Source organism: Typopeltis vanoorti, chromosome 10 (assembly GCF_054136105.1).
Source record: "Typopeltis vanoorti isolate ZY-2024b chromosome 10, IOZ_Tvanoo_1.0, whole genome shotgun sequence".
NCBI lineage: Eukaryota > Metazoa > Arthropoda > Arachnida > Uropygi > Thelyphonidae > Typopeltis > Typopeltis vanoorti.
In genome coordinates, this window is record NC_143558.1 from 130373989 (window position 1) to 130397874 (window position 23886).

At 33.4% G+C, this 23886-nt stretch overlaps 1 protein-coding gene across 1 annotated transcript; it reads right to left on the bottom strand.

Moving 5' to 3' along the window:
- Positions 1–6860: 6860 nt before the first annotated feature.
- LOC150102795 (uncharacterized) lies at positions 6861–21812 on the bottom strand. Its single transcript, XM_090399473.1, has 5 exons — positions 21743–21812; positions 20610–20743; positions 14609–15113; positions 11966–12149; positions 6861–7620 (listed from the first exon to the last, which is right to left on the bottom strand). Exons 1-5 carry the CDS (start codon positions 21801–21803, stop codon positions 7569–7571), a joined length of 936 nt encoding a protein of 311 aa, XP_090255599.1. The 5' UTR covers positions 21804–21812; the 3' UTR covers positions 6861–7568.
- Positions 21813–23886: the final 2074 nt, after the last annotated feature.

Sequence of the window (23886 nt, forward strand, 5' to 3'; positions counted from 1 at the left end):
AAGTTTTTAATGGAGTTAGAGATCAGTTAGAACTGATCCACAACGATAAAGCTGTGTTTAAAGTGTGATTCACTCCACTCTACAGTAAGTGTGGACACGTAACCTTTAAAAATCATGTCTAGAAGGTATGGTGAAGTTTCTCTTTCGTGGTATTCACCTTTTGCTTACACGTAAACAAATGGAAGCTATAATTATGAACTGAATTTTCCTCAAGGTCACTTAATTTCAAATTGTTTCCAGCTTCGCATATTCCTTTTGGAAAAAATATTACTCCACAGCATTAATTAGAGAAATTTAATTTCGTTCTTCACTCTAGTATCCGATTCTTATAATTATTAGTATGTTCTTGATATTGCCTGGAAGCGTTATTGGGACCCCCAAAGGCTTTTTGCTGTATAACGTACTATATGCTTATTTTACATTACTTGTGAGATAGATTTTTTTTTAAATTCTAAATAATACTTTACAAGGTTATCTGTCACAAGTCACAAACCTATTTCAGGTAATTTTTCCAGGAATGGAGGAAATAGGAAAATTCTCTCTTCGGAAACGTTTCTAAACCTTAGATTACACACAGTTCAAATATGACAAACTCTCTCAATGATCTTTCATTAAAATTGCGAGGCAGCAATTTCAAGAATATATGAGACGATTCAGCAGTGCAGAAACTTCGTATAAGAAAGTACTGATCTCGATAATCCTATAGACGGGACTGTAACTCATAGAACTCCGAATAGCAATGAATGATTCGAAATCGGTTTGATTTTAGTACTGGGATAAGCACATCCTAACATTTTATTAATAATTATCTGAAATATAGCTAATTCCATATTGACTAGTAAAAGGCTATACATACCTTCTCAAGTCAACCCCGTCTTCCCGCGATGTAACATGCTTCCACAAGCGGGGCTCTGTTGTATCCCTCGAGCACTGATTCCTCAAAAGCAAACATACAATATATGTACCTCTAAGTGGTACATATATATCTTATTGCCTGGTGAAGCACCACAACGTTGTTTATTGGAGGCCTGAAGTAGCTTGCTGCCTTGTGCCAGAACAATGATTTTCTCCAGCTTCTATTTCCCTACTGTCTTCTCACATGCATTGCAGGTGATATCCATAAAGTACATGTAAATTACACTGTAGTGACCCATACTCTTACCTTGTTCTAGAGTACAGCAGTAAAAAGAAATAGTATACACCAGACCGAATCCCGATAAGTAATCCGAGGGTTATCCGATCAGCCAGTAACAAATCCTGCTTCTACTCACTGTGCCAATTCGTGCCTGGTGGGAGTCTAGGTATGGTGGTATAAAAGGCGAACTGTGGTGTTTAACTGTGGAAGGAAGACGGGTTTCCCTTTCTGTGTTTGAGAGGCACAAACCTCCCAATGAATGTCCCCTATGCTTCGTCTATCTGTTTGTGCTGACCTATAATGATGGACAACTTAATAAAGCACAGATTTATACCCGCAAATATTCAAAAAAATCATAAACTCAAACAAAAACCCAACTAAAAAAATATTAATTTTCATAAAAAATTAATATCCACTTTTAATAACGTTCGTGGCCTTAACAGCAATATAAATTATGTGCACCACCATCTACAATCACCAAAACGAGATTTCTATTCCTAATAGAACCACAGCTGGCAACCTAAAAAACCACTATCATTCTCTGCTACCCCTTACACAGTTCCTTCGGTCAAAAATGCAGCACTTATGAATTTATCCGAACTGCCATGTCCAAGAATGTAAAACCTCTAATTCCACTTCCTATTTGATTAATTTGACCCTTTTTTTTTACCAAATAATGCTTCATTCATTTGCTCTGTTGCTCTCCGAATCTGTTCTATCTGCACAGTTAGATTTTCAAATACAACCTTCAGCTGTTCAAAAAGAAAAAAAAGTAAACAGATTCCTCCTTTCTTGTTACCGTCTTACACATGCACAGCACTGATTTTCTATAGATGTTGATTGTTAGCGTTGTGAGTGGGATATATAAAAATAAAATATGCATTGATTTATTTGAAAACGTAAGATGAAGTTGCTCGTGTTCTTGATGGAATTCGGTCCTAGTTCTTAACAATGATAATTTTCTTACGGTTATTCTTCCACGGAGGCATCACACTTAATATATACTCATATCTTATAACACTCACAAGTGATGATTGACTTTTTAAATCTTCCAAGATGTCAGCGAATTGTAGATTCTTCATCAGAATTGAACGCCCTTTCAACGTGTTGTTCATTTTTTTGAAATTATTCCGTAAGTTGATGAAAACAAAAAATCTTTGTGATATTCGAATTTAATAATATGACCATAATATAATTTAGCAACACACAGCATTATAATATATTTTATTGGCAACCATTGATAACAGAAATACAAATGGAAATGAGCATCATAAATTTACGTATTTCTATGATTGGCCCGTATTTAACAAAATGGGAAATTTATCCATTGACTACGGAGATTAGATTAGGAGGAGATATAAGAACCTTCCCTCAAATTAATTCTGTGATATTAATGTAATTATTAGGGATACATATGTACTATGGTTAGCTAATAGAGTTAACCATTATGAAATATGCCTAAGGTAATCATAAAATGTATTGGGTGTATAATTATAACAAAAATGTATGAAATGATCAGAGATAACTTCATGGATCAAAGGCCATCTGTTTTTATTTTTTAAAGCTAATTCATACACACCTGAATTATTTACTTGGCTCTAGAACTAACGAAAGTATAGCAGCTTACTTAACTGCAGTCTTCCATTTGTAGTGAAATGTAGATTAATTACTCGTATATGTTAACTCGAACAATGAAAAAATATTTTAAATGGTAAGAGTGGATATTTTGCGTTCGCAAGAGCTACCACACATCTTATCATTAGTGCGTGCAGTTTTTAGAGGTAATGTTTAGTGAATTCTTATAATTCAGTAAACATTTTTATTCTACGTTTATACATTAAATTTATCTATAAATTTTGATAACTAGACCTACAACGTTCAGTTAAGTTATGAATCACTACACTTATAACCATGACAATATGTGTGTGCATATATATATATATATATATATATATGCTTCAACTCGGTTGTTGTGATACATTTTTAAAAATAGATTTAATGACTTAAAAACCGAGATTACTTATAAAGATTTAATAACATTAATACAACTAGTTTCGGCTTATAATAGCCTTCATCAGGTATTCTTAAAAGAAGAGAATAGTAATAAACATTGAAGTATCTAAAAACTTGAAAATACAGGTAAAATATCGCCACATATAATTGATACATAAAAAACGTTGTATTTTTTCAAGTTGTTCTAACAGACGTGCCATTGTTTATTGCAAGTATGCGTGCAGACTCACGTGAACGCCAATATTGAATAATAATGGCTATCTGGGATGTTATAACTCAAATTGTTGTTTAAGTGGACAGGGTTCAGCAGGATTTCCCTTGATTCTACAATTTTCCTCTCAAACTCATCATCGCAGCGAAAGATATTTTCTGATCTATCCCAGCAAACGGAGTGGCTCTGTTGATCATCATTAGGATTATTTGAAAAAAGAACATGACTGGATAACGCAGTTACATGAGATCTTTTGTAAGAGATGTCTCTCTTATGCTCTTCTATACGTTGCTCAACAGATTTGTTAATTTGTCCGAAATAAGGGATATTGCAATCGCACTATAATTTATATACACCTGGATATTTTAGGTAGTGATGAGGAGGCTTTGGATGACTGATTAGAGAACGGATTTTTGGAAGGGTGGTGAAGAACGTCTTGATGTTATATTTTTAAGGACTTTTGCTAATTTGTTAAAGACTGTGCTAATATATGGGATGGAGATGCTGCTTTTAAAATTACTAGTTCCTGTGGTGCACTGTCCAGGAGGATCCAGAAGAAATTTCTTAATCGTTTTTTCAGAGTAACCATTTTGTTTAAAGATAAGCGAGAGTTAATTTATTTCTTTTTGTAGTTCATCTTGTTCATTCAAGAGAGAGCGTGCTCTGTGTCCTAAGGTAGATATAGTTCCAAGTTTTTGTGGTGGAAAATGATGAGAAAGATTATGCAGATATCTATTCGTATGAGTAGGTTTTCTGTATATAGAGATTTTTAATCTTTCAGAGCAACGTGTAAGCATGACATCCAGGAAAGGCAAGGAGTTATTATTTTCTAGATCAGCATTAAATTTTATATTAGTATGTTGGATGTTAAGATAATTAAGAAAAGCTATGAGAGATGTGTGCCCGTGATTCCAAACAATGAAAATATCATCAATATATCTTTTCCAAACTTTCGGTTTAAATGAAAAGGAAGATATGGCTTTCGTTTCAAAATCTTCAAGGAAGATGTTAGCTAGAACTGGGGACACAGGATTGCCAATTGTCAGGCCTTGTTTTTGTTGGTAAACGGAGTCCTGATATTTGAAGTAACCAGAATGAATGCAATGTTTTAATGTATTAATCTTATGAAATCTTTATAAGTAATCTCGGTTTTTAAGTCATTAAATCTATTTTTAAATAAATAAATAAATATATATATATATATTTAAAAATAGATTTAATGACTTAAAAACCGAGATAACTTATAAAGATTTTAATAAGAATAATACTAGTTTAGGCTTATAACAGCCTTCCTCAGGTATTCTTGAAGAACAAGAATAATAATAAACATTGAAGTATCAAAACAAACTGGAAATTACAGGTAAAAATTGCGACACTTAATTGATACATTAAAAACGTTGTCTTTTTTTCAAGTTGTTCTAACAGGCGTGCCATTGTTTATTGCAAGTGTGCGTGCAGGCTCACGTGAACGCCAATATTGAATAACTGCAGCATGGCTATCTGGGATGTTATAACTCAAATTGTTGTTTAAGCGGACAGGGTTCAGCAGGATTTTCCTTGATTCTACGATTTTCCTCTCAAACTCATCATCGCAGCGAAAGATATTTTCTGATCTATCCCAGCAAACGGAGTGGCTTTGTTGATCATCATTAGGATTATTTGAAAAAAGAACATGACTGGATAACGCAGTTGCATGAGATCTTTTGTAAGAGATGTCTCTCTTATGCTCTTCTATACGTTGTTCAATAGATTTGTTAGTTTGTCCAAAATAAGGGATATTGCAATTGCACCATAATTTATATACACCTGGATATTTTAGGTTGTGATGAGTAGGTTTTGGATGGCTGATTAGAGAACGGATTTATTTACTGACGTTCCGTAGGAACGTTAGTAAATAAAGATATAATGTCAAAACTTGATAGAATGTCATTTTCATTGATGGGAATATCTTTTATATGCGAAACAAAATCTGTGGTGTTTTTGATAAAAGATGAAGATTTATTGGAGAAACACTTGAGGTACTTTGAAAATGACATTCTAGCAAGTTTTGATATATCTTTATTTACTAACGTTCCTACGGATGAGGCACTTACATTACTAAAGGACAAATTATCCCAAAAAAATGTTTACTTTATTAAAACATTGCATTCATTCTGGTTATTACTTCAGATATCAGGACTCCATTTACCAACAAAAACAAGGCCTGGCAATGGGCAATCCTCTGTCCCCAGTTCTAGCTAACATCTTCCTTGAAGATTTTGAAACGAAAGCCATATCTTCCTTCTCATTTAAACCGAAAGTTTGGAAAAGATATATTGATGATATTTTCATTGTTTGGAATCACGGGCACACATCTCTCATAGCTTTTCTTAATTATCTTAACATCCAACATACTAATATAAAATTTAATGCTGATCTAGAAAATAATAACTCCTTAGCTTTCCTGAATGTCATGCTTACACGTTGCTCTGAAAGATTAAAAATCTCTATGTACAGAAAACGTACTCATACTAATAGATATCTGAATAATCTTTCTCATCATTTTCCACCACAAAACTTGGAACTATATCTACCTTAGGACACAGAGCACGCTCTCTCTCTCACTCTTGAATGAACCAGATGAACTGCAAAAAGAAATAAATCGCCTCACTCTTATCTTTAAACAAAATGGATACTCTGAAAGAACGATTAAGAAATTTCTTCTGGACCCTCCCAGGCAGTGCACAACAGAAACTATTAATTTTAAAGGTAGCATCTCCATTCCATAATGCAATGTATAATATAGTAATCATCGCTGAAATGATATTTATGTAATTTCTTCCTATGCAATGAATTTCGCATTTGCAATGTTGACCTACTGTAGTTGTCAATACACGCATCAGTTGCACTGGATATTCGTATTTTAACTACAGTCTCTAAAAAATTGGCTGAAGTCCTTAAAAAATATAATATCAAGACGTACTTCACCACACTTCCTAAAATCCGTTCTCTAATCAGCCATCCAAAACCTACTCATCACACAACCTAAAATATCCAGGTGTATATAAATTATGGTGCGATTGCAATATCCCTTGTTTTGGACGAACTAACAAATCTATTGAACAACGTATAGAAGAGCATAAGAGAGACATCTCTTACAAAAGCTCTCATGTAACTGCGTTATCCAGTCATGTTCTTTTTTCAAATAATCCTAATGATGATCAACAGAGCCACTCCGTTTGCTGGGATAGATCAGAAAATATCTTTCGCTGCGATGATGAGTTTGAGAGGAAAATTGTAGAATCAAGGGAAATCCTGCTGAACCCTGTCCACTTAAACAACAATTTGAGTTATAACATCCCAGATAGCCATGCTGCAGTTATTCAATATTGGCGTTCACGTGAGCCTGCACGCACACTTGCAATAAACAATGGCACGCCTGTTAGAACAACTTGAAAAAATACAACGATTTTTATGTATCAATTATGTGTGGCAATTTTTACCTGTAATTTCCAGTTTGTTTTGATACTTCAATGTTTATTACTATTCTTGTCCTTTAAGAATACCTGAGAAAGGATGTTATAAGCCGAAACTAGTCGTATTATTCTTATTAAAATCTTTATAACTTATCTCGGTTTTTAGTCATTAAATCTCTTTTTTAAAATGTATCACAACAACCGAGTAAAAGCAGATTATCATGTGTATATATATATGTGTGTGTGTGTGTGTGTGTGTGTGTGTGTGTGTGTTAAAGATACCAAGAAATTTTATACTTGATTTTAATCCTTTTGCCAAGTAAGCAAAACAAAGTTTTGCGTTTGAAATATATTCACAACTGAGCTACTTGTATATAGAGGCTTATATATATATATGATCATATGTAATTTTTACATCGTATTTCACCTGATTACTTGATGCTTATCGGAACATCCAGAATATTTTACTGTCAATAATCTATGCTGGCGCAGTTGAACTAACTACGTTATGATCAGTCATTAGACTATACCAGTGATTAGGGGAATAAAAGAGGGTGGAAAATCGTTAATGGGTTTTCAGTGAGACACGTATTAACAATATTTGAGTTGATTGGAGACCATAAAACTTCGCATAAAAATTCGAGTATCTCTAACACTGAATACTAAATCGATTATTTTGAATTTTTGAAGATCTGGAACCTTTTGAATGAATGTTTGAAACAGGAAGTAACCTCGGAGAAGTTTAATGGTTCCATTAATGTCCTGTGCACTTTTGTACTGCTCTTTTACGTGTGACATAGAAGCGCCTGTAAAAAAAACAAAAGGAAATTATTTCCTGCTACAAATTTTAAATTATCTTACATTCTTGAGATAAAAAAGGAAAGAATAGTGGAGTATTAAGGGGCGATCGAAGTATGAAATGGACTTAAATTGTCGATGTGCCACATTTCTTAGCCAAGCTTTTGGATTAGGACTCGGAAACTGTTTTCATTAAAAATAAATAAATAAAAAATAAAAATAAAAACATTGAGCGAGTTATAAAAGATTCGAGCACTGTGAAAACTGCGATTATCTCGCCTTGAATATAGATACCAGTAACTACCTCCAGGATATTGCAAGAAATTTAAAGCCACCACAGTAGATTGCTTTTTACAAAAATAAACTTCGAGTTACTCTGCTTTCAAATAATCTGAACGACCAATTCTCCCTCTTTGGCTCTGCTTTTATCATTATGATACAACATGGATAATGATTAATCAGACCATTGGTGAAAATCATTCAGTGGCATTAAGTGGAAACGCCATTTGCTCAATTCCTGAGATAAAGTGCAATAGAAAAGGAAATTAAACTAATTCACTTTTTATTCAGTTCTTGATGAATGCCTCTGATACAAATGAATAACAAGAATACAAATTCTTCAGTAATGATCAGTACCGGTCACACGCCAGTTATGTATGACAGATATCTGGTTCATTCATGACCTTGGCAACTACTTATAAACATACTAAACTTCTTTTTTTTTTTTTTTAATTTTTTTTTTTTTTTTAAGTTAAGTGGATATTAGATCCAGCATTTATTTTTTGGTTTTTTATTTTAGTAAATACAAACTTCCATTTGAAAATTGCTAATATCATCACACTTGATGTCATTATGAAGCTGTTTTGATTTGCGTGCTTTTGTTTATAATCCTTCGTGATGGCAAACGATATATAGTAATGGCTGACTCTACTTAAGGAGAGGATATTTCAAATGCAAGCGGTATTTTCCAAGAATGTAACGTATGACTTAAGTTTATTTGTATGCAAGAAGCAAAACTTTTTTTTTTCATCTTCACTGGTTTCTAAATTTTGCTAATTAGATGGAGAATACGAATGACAGCAGTGATTTTAAAAAAAGTTTTGAGAAAAAACATACTGAAAATTCTATTTGTATCTGTGATAGATTCCAGTAGCTATCTAGGTTCTGTGTAAGCAGCCATTGCGATTATTGATCCCAAATGGATTCAAGTTTAGGTGGCAGATAAATCTTATCCCCTGGTGCGAGATTCCGCTTACTGGAGCACTGAATCGACTTATAAGTAATATTTTCGTCCTCTAGAATAGGGAGAATCATTTTATCTAATTTACTCCATCTCAGTATTTAAATACACGATAGAATAGAATAATATGCATTTAAATACATTCGTATTTAATGCAAAATTAGTACAGTCACGTTCCCAACTTCAAGAGGTAGCTTAGAAAGGTCATATCAGTCAAAACATCCTATTAAATAAATTATGTTCATATGGAACTTTGTTGTTAAATTGGATAGAATAAACTCATATGACCATTAGAATGAAAACTGCGTTCTCTTCCGACTGCATTTATACTACTGCAATTTTATTCAAGTTCTCCATAGATAGGAACGTTTATTTCATACTAGTACTGGGAGAGAATCTTCTATTGTAGTTTTGCGTTTGATATTCCGAGAAAAAAATCTTAACTTCCGCTTTATTTTCCTGTTTAGTCTCAACTTTAACCATTATTATTTTTTGGAAGACATTTGACCTATGCGGCTGATAACTGTCTTATGTGTAATTTTGACCATCTATACATGCTTACCAGAAATTGCTGTCCACTCAACAAAGAAACCTGAGGCATTTGCTACAACAACCTGGTGTTAATTTATTCTCTCAGAGTAACAATAATGCATTCACTGTCGTCTTATGTTATACCTTTCATTACAAAAATATTAAGTGGAAGGATCTTTGCACCATCTTTCTAGGTTTCAGTACTCTTTTTTTAAAATATTGAATACATCATTGAAATGGTTTTTATAGGTGTGAAAACATTTATTCCCAAGCCAGTTTAAACTATTATCTCTTTCATTGAATTTTCTATATTTTTTCCATGTAACATACCTCGAAATAATTGCAAGCAAATGATCCAAATGATCCAACCGAACCGCTGCTAAAAAAGAAAGTCTAAATACAGGAAATTCGGATCGTTTTCCAAATGGGGCATGCTTTTCTGGTCCCATGCAAAAGATGCTAAACTTTTGTCTCATCTTGCTTGCACTTCTTTTGAAGTAGAATTGTAAGGCATGTTCCCCCCCCCCCCCGAAAAAGTCTATCAATCATATAGTTTAACTTTCCTCCAGTTTTGCTTTGATTTTGATCAATGTCCTTCTCCAAATTCATACCGATCTTCACGTCCTTCACCAGTAGAAGATCAAACGAATCTTGGCCAATGTGGATACCAAGACGTTTCCTAATTCTGATGGCATATTTATATGGTTGTGAAGGTTTATGTGCCACAGTGTCGATCTATTTTTAAACTATTGAAGACCATCGACAAGCCTTTATTATTAAATGACTGTCTTATCTCTCTCACATTAGCAGTTAAACTTTAATCTAAGTATAGTTTTATCCTCGTTTGGATATTACAATTTCCGTTTTTTTTTAACGTTTTAAGACATGGAAGAAACTTCCTTTTGTTCATCTACAGGACAATTAATCATTGTAGAAAATACATTTTCTCATTCAGAGAATTCTGTTTAGTATTCAGAGTCCTCCCACTGGATTCTTTGGTCATGGTAAAATTGGTCCTACCTTTTACCAATTACGAAAATGCTTTAGACACAATTGTTTCCAAGCTGTTCCTGGACGCTTTGTCTACCCAAAAGAAACAGCTTGATTATAAGTTTTAAGAAATCTACAGACTAGTTTCCTCAGAATTTCACTGGATGCTGCTGTATGAGATGTTAAACCATTTATGACCACCATAAACCTTTTATGGAGATTTCTGACAGAAGGACTGAAAATATTACAGAAAATAATTGGCCGTTAAACTTGGCCAATTATTCTCTTGGTAAAATGCAATTTTGGTCCCCAGGGCCAATCTTCATCAAAACCTCATACAGTTTTGGAGGAAACGCAGCATTTTCTTAAGTCTTCAGTGTTCATAGCATAATATTTTTGCATTCCTCTTCGCGTACTAACTACTCTCCAACTTGAGGCTTTTATTTTTCACTTATCTTATTTATGCTCTCTTCAACTTTGAATATTTCGGAGCAACACCTAAGAACTGATGCACAGGAGTGTGCCTCTTAATAATTGAAGATGCTAAAGCTGTCAGTTTTGTGCGTGAGGGGCTGACTCATTATGTAAAGCAGACCTGTCATTTACGCTGAGCACGTCGAAATTATTGATTTATGTGAGAAATGTGACATAAAAGTTGGTGCAGAATTTGATATAATGTCCTGACAGTCTAGCAGGAAAAAAAAGTTCAAGTAGTAATGCATCTATCCCATTGTTGAACCTCAAGCCGTAAGCTCATATTTGATTTGACCTTGTAAGACTCGGTTGTAAGCAAAAACTTAGAAGAGAAGAAAGCCTTAACTCATCCTTAGAATTTCTCACTGTCGTATAAACCACTTAATAATAGTTGCATTCATTAAAGATCAGTGAATACTGCGCTTCGCCTGCCATTACTAAGAAAGAAAAAAAATAGAGGGGGAAATTTTAAAAATCACTTCGACAGTTATTTCTTTGACGGGAGGAAAAAAACTACTTTTTTTTAGCAACAATAACAGTAGTATTGTGAACAGGTAGAAATGAAATGATACCTAAAGTACCTGGAAAAACTAATCAACTAGCTCTGGTTAATAATAAAACAATCATATTTATAATAATAAATATTCTGGTAATACTTAATACTTTATTGTAGACATTTGTTGTTTTTATTTATTTATTTTGGTCAAAATAAAACCGAAAATGCATGAGATACCCATAATTGAAGGTCTGTATTCAATGTACTTCATAATGTGGATAGTTTATCATATCTGATGTGAATGATCTCAAATTCACATCAGATATTTTCCCATCTGATATAAAATCCATTGGTGTAAAGTGTTGAGAGTAACAACATCGTTACTGCGACTCGAAGTGTACAGTGTAATAAAACAAAAATGTTTAAGACGAAATTGGTTGAGGTTTTTAAGTAAAAAAAAAAAAAAAAAACTTTCAGGAACAAAAATATTTGAGTGTATGACTGATTAAAATAGCGAAAACGAAAAAATTTAAGCCAATTTAAAAATTGATTATTTGACTGCTGAAATGTTCAGTTATATACAAGAACTAAATGAAATTTTTAGGGACATAAAAATGCTTACCTTAGAGCTTTATTCTCGCAACAAGACCAGAATATAAGACGACATATATTGCGTACTCTAGATCCCAGCGATCTAGATTTTTCTCTGCATTTCTGAAATAGATTAGATGACTGGTATAAAGAAACATCCGTTCCTGCTCGCCTTCCTTTTATACAGCAATTTTTCCACCAGCCAGAGTTTTTCCCTGATGGTAAAAACATACACGTTACTAGTCATCAGCACAAAAGATAAAGCAGAAATAAATTTCAAATGGAGAAAGTTATGTCAACTGTCCAAAATTAATTATTACAAGAATCTGAAATGGATTCAAGTAAATCTTAAAGTGGATTGTTTGCTGCAACTTAAACGTTGAGAGCAAAATTATTTACCACTTTCCCAAACTAGAACGTTTGTCATAATTCTGTGTGCAATCGGTGTGTGTGTGGTGGGGGGCACTGAAAGACCAAAATTTTGATTTCTGGTAGCAACACTTCGTGGAATTTGTTAAATCACGTTTTATTTCCTTTTAAAGTGAAGATCCCTTTTTATAACTTTCCACTGAGTATTTTTTAAAAAGCTCAACAAACAACCACATATCCGTCTGTCTTTTATATTTTTCAAGGAAGTTCATTTAAAATGGAAAAATTTGTCGTTCCGTTTTGCGAACATTTTACAGAATTTCCTATCTTGGGTGTATATTCATAAAAATTACATTCGAAGAATACGTATTCTCCGAAAAAAAGAATGATAAATCCCTTTAGATAAGCAGAACCGGAAAGATTTTGGTTTAAAAACTTCACTAAATCATTGTAGTTTCCAATTTTAAATACGAGTGTGTGTCCAAAGACCACGGAGAGTATTCGAGATGTGCGTATTCCGCTTCAATGCCCTGTGCAATACGTATTGCTTGAATCACATGAATATGACGTATAATGCAGAACTTCTGTAGTTCACTCGGTAATGATGATACTCTTCAGTGGTACAGATCTGGATTTGAATCCTTCCCACAATGCGAAAAACCTTTGAGGGATTTTTCAACGAAGGTGAGTTCGCCGGTCTCATGGAGGTGCCTTCATCCTGCAAAGCAGGTAAACCTGCCAGAAAAATACATGCAATGTACATATATAAATGTATTTGCTTCACTAGCCTAATTGCTTCTGACATAATTCCAAACAGTATGCATTTAAATGCAACTTCATGTAAATGCCAATTGGAACTAAACAGTTTCAGCATTTTCTTTTAATTGTAGCTAAGATTATTAAATGATTTGTCAAAGTAGGGGAAAAATACATTACTCACCAATGAGTGGCATTAAATTAAATCGAAATGAATATTCTTCAACGAAAATTTGACTGTGATAGAAAAGTGTGATAAAATAAAAATTTCAAACACATTGCTAAATAAAATATCGTGCGCTGTAAGATAGGAAAGACATTTAAATGATCATTAACAGTCATATGGAAAGAGAAGCTTCAAGATAGAATGAGAGTTGTTAGGACGAAGAGCGTCCTGCTAAGAGAAGAAATAAGTAAGTCAGCTATGGACAACTCGGCAGATGTATAACAAACACATTCATTAATGACGATGGAAAACCAGTGACTTCGGCCAACGAACTAATAAACAATTGCTTTCATTATCTTTTCACTTTTTTTTTTAATTGTTAAAATCTAGAGAAGAGCAAGGGCAGTAAATAATGTGAGACAATTTTGTGCAAAGGATGAAATAGTTTGAACGTATGTTGACCTAAACACGTATCTTACATTTCTCGCCTATTCGTCCGAGTGTATAACCTATCCGCTTTCCAGTCAACAAGTTGTGTAATAAAATCCCACTCAGGGGCTTGTGAAAGTGTTTGGGAAAGGCGGCAGATGTTTTTCGCCCCTTTGTGTATGAACACCATTCTGCATATTGGAGACATGAAGTAGTTTGGATTTAAAAAAAAAGTTTGGTTTTTGGTTCCTGGATTATTTAATCCTCATGGTATTCACTATTGATGCATTAGAGGTAAGTTAAAAAGGAAGTGTAACATTATTAGTATTTTGTGTGTGTAGGAGAGTGAAATAATGAGTTCAGCGAAGCTGTAAGAATCTATCTTTCCAGCAGTTTGGAATGTTTTCGGGATGTTCATTCTGTTTCCTGATGATTCGATATTATTCGATCAGAAATGCTACCATTTTCATCTCTGGGGAAATATTTAATACGAGTAACATAATATGATAAGAACGAGAGTGGAAACTATGACCATTTTTGTGCCGAACTGCGATGAGATCCACAACTTCAAATATCTCAAGTGCATATAGTGGATGTTCCTCAAGTTTCGTTAGTTAATTGTGAAGAAAAGTTCTCTTATTCAGAAAAGCTCGTAAGAGATTTATTATTATGTCAAAGTTTTCATGTATTTAATGTAAATCTGACGTTGTAAACCTCTCTGCACAAATTAACGAAACCTGTGAAATATGCACTAGATACTGAATGCTGTGAATCTCATCGCAGTTCATAACTACAAAGATCGTTTAAGTTCCACTTATCACATTACGATCTTCGAAGAGATCAGAACGGTCGCAGTTAACTGAACCCGAAAATATTGGTGGTTAGTGATATAAATTCTATACGTCCTAATATTACTTTAAATTACAGTAAACTCATTATTAAAAATCTGCTCACCCTTTTTGCTCTTTCTTAACATCAAGTGCTCGTTAGCACTCATCAGTGAATGCTTATAATGTCGCTTTCGTAAGTTTGGTTTTTTTGAGATGATATCTTCACAATCTTCAAATTCAGAAGATGATTCAAACGTAGCAATTGAAGGCTTCGAACTTGAAATTAAATTTGGCTTGTTTTCTCGTTGAAGTCCCACTGCTGCTTCTGATTGCTCTGGTACTTCTCTAATGATGCTAAGGTTTGAGGCATCTTCTTGCCATTCATCATTTTCTTCTCTTTCGTGTGGCATTAAATCTCTATACTCCATTATATCAAGAAAAGAAAGATCGTCTTCATCCTCATTTGGAAAAGCAAAATTTGACGGAACTAGGTCAAAGTAATCATCCAGTACTTCATCAAACAAAAGAGTGGCTGAAATTCCGTCGGTTCTTTCCAAATCATTGCCTTGTGACCCTTTACTGATATCTTCATTTGTAAAACTTTCATCATTCGTTCTTCCACCCCAGGTCTGAAAAGTTATAAAAATTTAAATTAGTTACATACTGCGTACTTGTTAAAACAAGCTTATATCAAAAGAAGAATCATTATTATCGATTATTATTTTTATATCATGTACGCAAGCAATGTTCTTGCTTCGAAATTTTTAGTTGTGAAAATGTATGTTTAAGAGGTTTTATAAATTTCGCCTCTAAGTAATCTTAGAATTGCACTGCGTAATATACAGACTCGGAATAATGCGTATATTTGCTTTTTCGTACATTCGATTAAAGGCTCCACTATCTCATTTTTACTTTTTAAACAGCAGATAATATCTCGAGACTGCCTTTCGTAAAGGAATAAACACAATCTTTGGAGATGGTGTATTTTTAATAAGAACAATTCTGAGAGAGCACTAACCGAATATTATCACACTCGTTAGGATACAAACATTATTTCTGTACTTTTTTTTAAAGCAAAGTGCAAGAAAGTGTTTCATCTTGTTTTAAATAAAATTAAGATTCTAAATTGACATTTTTGTATTAGTCTTTACTGAATACATATATTACATACACTTGTTGTATACTAGTTTTCAGAATTAAGTACAAAACCTTTTTTTTATATACACAATACACATTAAACTCTGAACCTTTTAATTACGATTCTGTAATTAAATCTTATTGTTGTGGATTTTTTTCGAATACCAGACATTTACAGGTAAATATTCTTAGGTGGCTTAAATTTTTTTTTTTTTTGAAATTTTTTTTGAATTTTTTTTTAAGTTGAATATATGTTGTAAACCCCCTTGATGTATATATCAGAAAATTGATGATGGTGGAATTAATGTATCCCACAAGAAATATGAATGACATTTGCGTGTAAATGGTATAAAATATTATTTTACTTAAAGCATTGTAAATCCCACAACGAGTTTCAGTAGTATATATTGTTTATTAACATGGCTTGAATGCTGCCAAGGGAAGAAAGGTTCGTAGTAAGTAAGAATATTTATAATTTTGTACTGGCATGTGCTTGTTTGGAATAACTCATTAAAAATACCCTTCTAATTACTAAATGTGATATTTCCGCTAAAAATTCTGTTTCTGTCGTTTTCGAATACAGTTTTTTAAAACAAATATGTGACTGATTATAATCACCAGCAAATGTAGGTTGGCTGCTCGTATAGCTATATTTTTCGGCTATATTTTTCTTAAGACGATTTTCTTTACCTTCAAAAATAATTAGAATACTCAAAAGAACGATGGATTTAATTTTATATAAAATTACCTTAAATAAAAAAAAAAAAACTCGGTAAGTTTACTAGAGCACCGATTTGGTTTACTTTAGAAGACTTAAAATGCAGTGTGAAAAGCGCACACCAAGTGGATACATGACTGATGTCTGTACCCATTGTCGGCAAAAATGAAATTCGGTTTCATTTGTTATGGACTTGTGTTTTTGAACACCATGGAAAGAAACGGGAGCGACTTTGCAAAAACTAACCGGTTGTTTTATATTTCACTTTATTCTTTTTATCAATCCCATTCTTACGAAGCTGCAAAATCTATCAGGAACGTGTGTATGAGGGGGGGGGGGAATGGTTTCTAAACAATTAAAAGTTGTGCTCCTTACGGAAAAAGTGTAAAGAGACTGTTCCAAAGAACGCAGATGTATATGATGAAATGGGTGAATAGAAAGTTGGTTCAGGAGTTTTGAAACTGGATGAAGAGATGCTGACTAATTGCTCGTATGTAAAAAGGATTAAAGGAAAGTAGAGGAATTGTTGACGTCAGTTTAGCAGAGAATATTTCAGTAATCTTGTTGACTTTAACTGGTTTAATTAATAAATTTTACATTGTAATTTCACTGCATCTTTCATGCATTTCGGGAAAATAAGTTTTTTTTTCCCATTTTAGAATAACTTCTTATTTTGGATCTATTGAGCTAATAATTAGTCTGCACTTAAGGGAAATAATTACTTGATCATCAAATACCATTTTCTTTTTAAATATTGAGCTTATCAGTGTATATTAATAAGAATGTAATCTTAATGATATGCGGAGCCCCTTATTATTAACTTCTAAGATGTTATTTGGCAGTTGAGCACAGTAGTAAACTTCATTCAGTCGATAAGGACGATGCCTTTAGTTTGAAAAGATCTCGGTTCGAATTTCGTATAGGATGGGGAGAAATCTTTATAAATACTTTTCACTAAAGGTGAAAAGTATTTATAAAGCCAGTATGAGAATACTGGCTTTCGTATGAGAATAGCCAGTCTCATACGAAGTCGTGTATGATGGTACTTTTGTTTTAATCTTGTCATCTGCAAAACACGTAAACCGACCAGAACAGAAGCAATTAACATAACCCAACTCAATGCCAAACAGGATGGATTATGGTGAAATTGGAATACGAATTCCTTACTTAAAAGTAATATCCAGATTAAATTTCGTTCATACCTAGTAAGCATGCGCTACCATTTTACATTTTGCGTTATTATGTGAAATGGACTGCAATATAATTCTATAAGGATAAGTCGGAAAATCATAATGATTTTGAAGTAGATGGGGAGAAAATGAAAGCAGTTAACAATTTTATGTTCCTAGGATCCTGAGTTGATAAAGCTGGTTATTGTACCGAAGAAGTTAGAAGATTATTACTCGGAAAAAAAAGCAATGACAAATTTAAGCAAGATCTTTAAAGATATTAGCCTCACAACAAAAATCAGAATCGTAAAAGCAATGGTATTCCCTGTGGTGCTGTATGGATGTGAAAGTTGGACCCTGAGAAAGAGTGAAAGAAGGAAGATAGATGCATTTGAATTATGGGTTTGGAGACGCTTACTAAGAATACCGTGGACTGCAAAGCAAACCAATAAATCAGTGATAGACAGAATAAAGCCAGATTGCTTTATAGACAGAATAAAGCCAGATCCCTTGAAGCTATGATCATCAAGCAAACATTGCCATACTTCGGACATATATGATGCGAGCAAATGACAGTCTGGAGAAGATGATGATGCTTACTAAAGTTGATGGAAGCAGGAGAAGAGGAAGACCAAGAATTCGATGGGTGGATGGAGTTAAAGAAGCAACTGGAGTGCGCTTGGAGGTTCTGAAAGACATGGTCAGGGACAGATCGGAATGGAGAGTGTATGTTCGTGGAGTCGCCAGGAGTCGGAAACGACTCCATGGATCATAACGCACACGCAAGTCGGAAAAGTTCCGTGATGTATTTATTAAAATTAGCTTAACAATAGCCCCTAACGTACAAGTGCACTGTCGTAATAGTATGGATTTTTATCCACTGGTTTCACAGCACTGCACAAGCCTTTGTATTGCTTTAGGAATGGAAACACAAACGCGCCATATTGACACATCACTGCCTTCCCATCCTTCTCTTGTGATGAAATTACCTGTTTGGGTCACTCAAAAGTTTAATGTGGCGAATAACTATTGATATTTTAAGTGTTCTCCTCAGCCGTTGACGCATGCGGATACCCCAAACTAACCTAATACCTACTCAGCTGTTTATGAACAGCCACATTCGTAAATGTATGGTTCACTGTGGTCATGCGCTATTCAGTAAGGTTTCGATGAATTTCTGAATTCTACTCTTGTAGTCCACAAAAACTGAAACATTACCCGTAGTTGTGTATTCAGCGACAATATATATACATGATGAGATCAGTAATGTGTGTATATGCACACGGATCGTTTTAGTTATATAATATGTGGGTGTGGGATCAAAACCACGAAAGCTTCTGTGATTTTATATTGGAGGGCCATTTTCAGATTATAAGAATAGAATTATACCCAATTTAAAACAATGCAATTGAATAAAGCAGTAGAGCATAATTATACAACAGAACAAAACCTTCAATTATCTCTTTCTAGATGAATCGATTTCTTATTTTCGAATAAATAAAACTTCATGCTCATAAACAATGGAGGAAAAAGCACATACACCTAATTAAGTTGCAAAAAGAAGACTCATTACAAATGTAAGTGAAAGACATAATGTGTTTGATTCTAAGACAGACAAAACACGAATTTAATACGCTATGTTTTTTTTTTTAAAAATAGAGTATATCACGTAACACATGAAACATACAAACCTGGCACAATCACCTAAATTACCTGGTTATGTAAAATTAAAAAAAATTAAAACTAACCTTATCAGTTGTAATATTAACTGTTAAAACCATAGATGTTAAAAACATAACTAATCAAAAAAAGGGCCAAACAGTAATACTACACATCGCTTTGTCTATAACTGAAGGCATCAATCAGAGAAGAACAGGCAATAAATATACGTTTAAAATAAAATATGGCGCACACACACATTGTCTCGTTCAATATTTCTCGCATTTTTCACTGTGGTGAACAAGCGTTCAAGGCGGGGCAGTGTCTTCGCATTCATGATAATGATTCTCTCGGATTACTTGAAGCTTTTAAGAAGATTAAAACTAATCCACATTGCATAAACACAATGAAGTATTTTCAGTGAAGATTGACCTGTCCTTTTTAATCCAGAAGTTGCATGATCTGATGCTTAAAGTAATCCGAGAGAATCATTATTATGAATGCGAAGACACTGCCCCGCCTTGAACGCTTGTTCACCACAGTGAAAAATGCGAGAAATATTGAACGAGACAATGTGTGTGTGCGCCATATTTTATTTTAAACGTATATTTATTGCCTGTTCTTCTCTGATTGATGCCTTCAGTTATAGACAAAGCGATGTGTAGTATTATTGTTTGGCCCTTTTTTAAATCAGTTAATACTACCTTCACCCACTAAATTACTCAGGTTTCTGTTCTTGATTTTCGAGATATTTGATGTTTCCAAAGTTTATTTGCAAATGAATTTTAGAATGTAACCCCAGCACTCGGCCAAATCGCGGATTTTTATTCTTTTGATGTACATCTGAAGTAAGGAAGGCTGTGAAGCAATGTATTATGTCTATTAATTGCACATGTTCTTTTCTGGCGGGCTTGCCTGTGTTGCTGGAGGAGCAATCCTTCCACTCCCGTACGATGCTGACTAATCCACCTTCATTTAAAATGTATTTGTAAAGATTCTTTGTCTTAGCCGAGACCCTGGTCTAACTACCGACTGAGCTACGGATGTTCTTGCAGATCTATAACAGATTTGTACTCTTGTTAATTTACAACAGTGACTCGTTTTTCTTATTCGGTGCAATTTTAATCAAGCTACAGCATTTTCAGTTCACGCTTATCTGTCGGTCATATCTCCTTGACATGTTTGGTATCACAACTCGTAAGATATCATTAATTTCAACCATTATTTGGAATTGTGAACATAATTCAAAACCATAGTTGTGGTTTTGAATTATGTGTTCAACAGTGACCTGTTTTTCTGATATGTTGGTTTTGTAAGTCGATATATAGTGTTGAGATTATATCGTATTACAAGATTTTTCTAAAAAAAGTTTTATAAAAATTTATGTAAACGTTGTTTAAATAGAGAAAGCATGGCTGAATTTTTTAAACAGACTTAATTACCCTGATTATATCTTTTTCCTGTTCATTACTATTTAGCACTCTTCCTTCGCTTTCCTCGAATTTTGACTTGCGCCGATCTGCTAGGTTTTCATTGTGTAGTAATAACCTGTTCTGAAAAATGAAAGAATGGGATCCTACAAGGGAAAAACAAAATTAAGAAGTTGTCTATCACTGCCAGGGAAATTAAAATCAAAATTTAATAGAACTTAAACGAACTGATTAAATTTTCTGTGACTCAGTCAAAAAAAAAAGTCATCAGGTTCATCTTGCAAATACATGAAATAAACGTATTTGCTTACGTATCCTTAGTTTCCATTCGCTAGAGAGATATGCTCTCTAGTTAAAAAAATAATAAATAAAGTAGTGAGTACTTAAGACATTTTCTAGTTAAATGTTGAGAGGATGGTTACTAACTACGATATCTCAGTGACATTATTTGCTTTGGTAGAAGGCTTCTAATTTACTAACCTTTAATGACGTGAAATTCATACATTTATGTCATTACTGAAATAAAATAGAATCGAATGCTCGAGATAAGTGGAAGTCCAGTTTGTGAAGAACACTCGATAAATATTAGCAGAGACGTTTGAAAAAACTTCTGTTAGTGATGGAATTTACATCAGTTTTTAACCATTAACATTTCATTTTACTAATATGTATTCTAATTCTGCAGTGTGATTTAACTTACATTTCTTAGGAAGGAGACAATCCCCTCTTTCTCTAGATCAGCCAATTAATTTTGCCTCAGTTTGCAAACATGCCTCCGCTTGATGAAATTATCCCTCCGAATGTGTGCGCACGCTATTTAACTTTATCATCCAGTTTTGCAGTAAGCGAGCCAAATAAAAGTATTAATAGTTAAACGAAGAAAAAGATATATAAGCCGATTTTCTGCAAAATCTGTTTTGCACCCTGCTGGATCCGAAGCTCTCGTAAAAAGACATTTCAGGAGGCTTGGCATTCCTCCAGTCATTCTTCTGTCTAAATGCTTCCGAAACACGAAATAATACTCATGAGTGTAATTCTAAACTAAAAGTTGGCTGCTAGTTGGTTTGTGAAATATCTATTAATTCTAAGGGTAAGCGGACAGGTAGAATGCTTTATGCTGGGTTACCTATCACATCGAAACTTACTTTTTGGAAAGTTTAGGCTAATCCATAAAACCAATAGTAGGATGAGTTCTGTTTTGCTCATTGTGCTTCCTGTACGAAGATAATCTAACAAATAAACATCAACTGATAGGAATTACTGCCAAGATAAAGTTCTTATGTCTAGAGGATTGCTGTCATGGTAACCTAGTTTTTCTTAAGACTGGACCTGCGTATACATTTTTATCTCAGTCAACAGACATACGGTTCCAAAGTCCTTCGTTAGTCCCGAGGATAGATATGTGGAGAAAACCTTCAATCTTTTTAGTAATCTATAGGTTACTTCTACGAATGGCTAATTATTATAATGCGATATTCTTCTAAACCGACATTCTATCACAGTTCTATTATAAGATTTTTTTTTTCTTGAAGGAGTCCAGTCAGAATATACAAAGAAGCTAAAACCAACACGATTTGACTTTTAAGAAAAATGTTAAGATAGTTTAATGTTCAGCACATCACAGGTAACAGCTTTGTCGAATTAGCACGAGGTGAAAAATCTAACCTATTTTGTATTCAAAACATAAAAATCACTAAAATTTTCATTTGAAGTGAATGGCATCTGGTCAACTGCATAACTATATGCTCTCCAGTGTGCACTCAGGGCAATAATTTGTATTTATTATATCGAGTTTACTGTCATAAATAATGAGTTAATAAATTAACACAGAGCGAAGAAGCTTGATCTAAGTAATACAATTAAATAATATATTTTTAATCCAGTAAATCATGATAATTATTAATATTAAAAAACAGCAGTCACTACTGTGATGGTGGCGCTCATTTTATGGTACTAATGCAGCGATGTCAAAAAGCGAATAGGTGATCCTACGCCGATCTTAGCCAACCGGTATACACATTTGGTATACAAATAACCCCACAAATGAAGATAGATACACTACTATTTGCATATGATCAAATAGTATTAGCTAGATCAGAAGATGATTTACAAAGATCATTAAATGATATCTCAAAAAATGATATCTCTTCAAGAGCGCAAACAACGTCATTAATTACTCAGTTTCTTTGCAAAAAGTTTGACCTAAATTACCGAACTTATTACATTTATTGAGAAAGAAAATGTTTATGGGTGTGGCTCCTCCCTCATAGATGTTCTTATGGCAGTCTAAGATGATACAGATAATGTTAGAAGTAACGCTGTTTGTTTCAAAGGTGTATGTTGATTAATTGCACGATGCAAATAAGAAAAGAACATATAATGTCACAAAATTAAATTTAATAAACAGACTATTCAACAATGATCTGTATTGATCATTGCGGTTCAAGTTTTTGAATGCTCACGATTTCTGCAAACGTTGTTAGATTTAAATTTTGAGCTTTGGATAGTCTCGTTCCAAAGTATCCCATGGTTTTCAGGGTGGCATGCTCGACACGATCAGACTTTTCATGTTTCAGCGATATGCTTATGATTTATATTCTTTAATTTTTAATTGCCTCCTTTCTCCTAATTTATTCAAATTAGACATTGCATCCGCATGTGACTGGTATATTCAAAGTGAGTTATGACAATATCTGAGCTTTACTACCTTTAAATTTTAAGAAGGATGAGTAATTTTGTTAACATATTCCTAAGTTTTTTTTTAAAAACTGCCTTTGATATTTGATAATGCAATCGTGTCAACTGTTAATAATGCAGGAGAGTTTTATTGAGAATTTCTGAGGAAACGTTTTCTGTATGTGTGGGTGTCCGTCTGTAATATTTGTTATATCCATTGCTAGTAAAAAGTGTTTTTATCGGAAATGGTTGAAGTAATTATAGCCTTTAAAATATCACTATATTTTATGTTGTCAAAATAACATCAAAAAATAATAATGCGGCTATACTGCTTCAAATAATTTTATCTTATTAAATATAAATAGATCAATTTCTCATTCAGCAATTAAAAGTTACTTTTCAGCGGAATAGATCACATCATTTTTCAATTTCAGTTTAATTAAAGTATCCTTGATTTATACTGTTGTTGAATCACAACAATTTGAAATATCTACTTCCTGAAAATAGCTTTCAAAAATGACGTCAATCTCTTGTGGTGTCGTGTTTCTGGTTGGGTATCATTTGTTTATTACTTCATCGTTATTTAAATCACAAGGACTGCAACTTAAAGTTC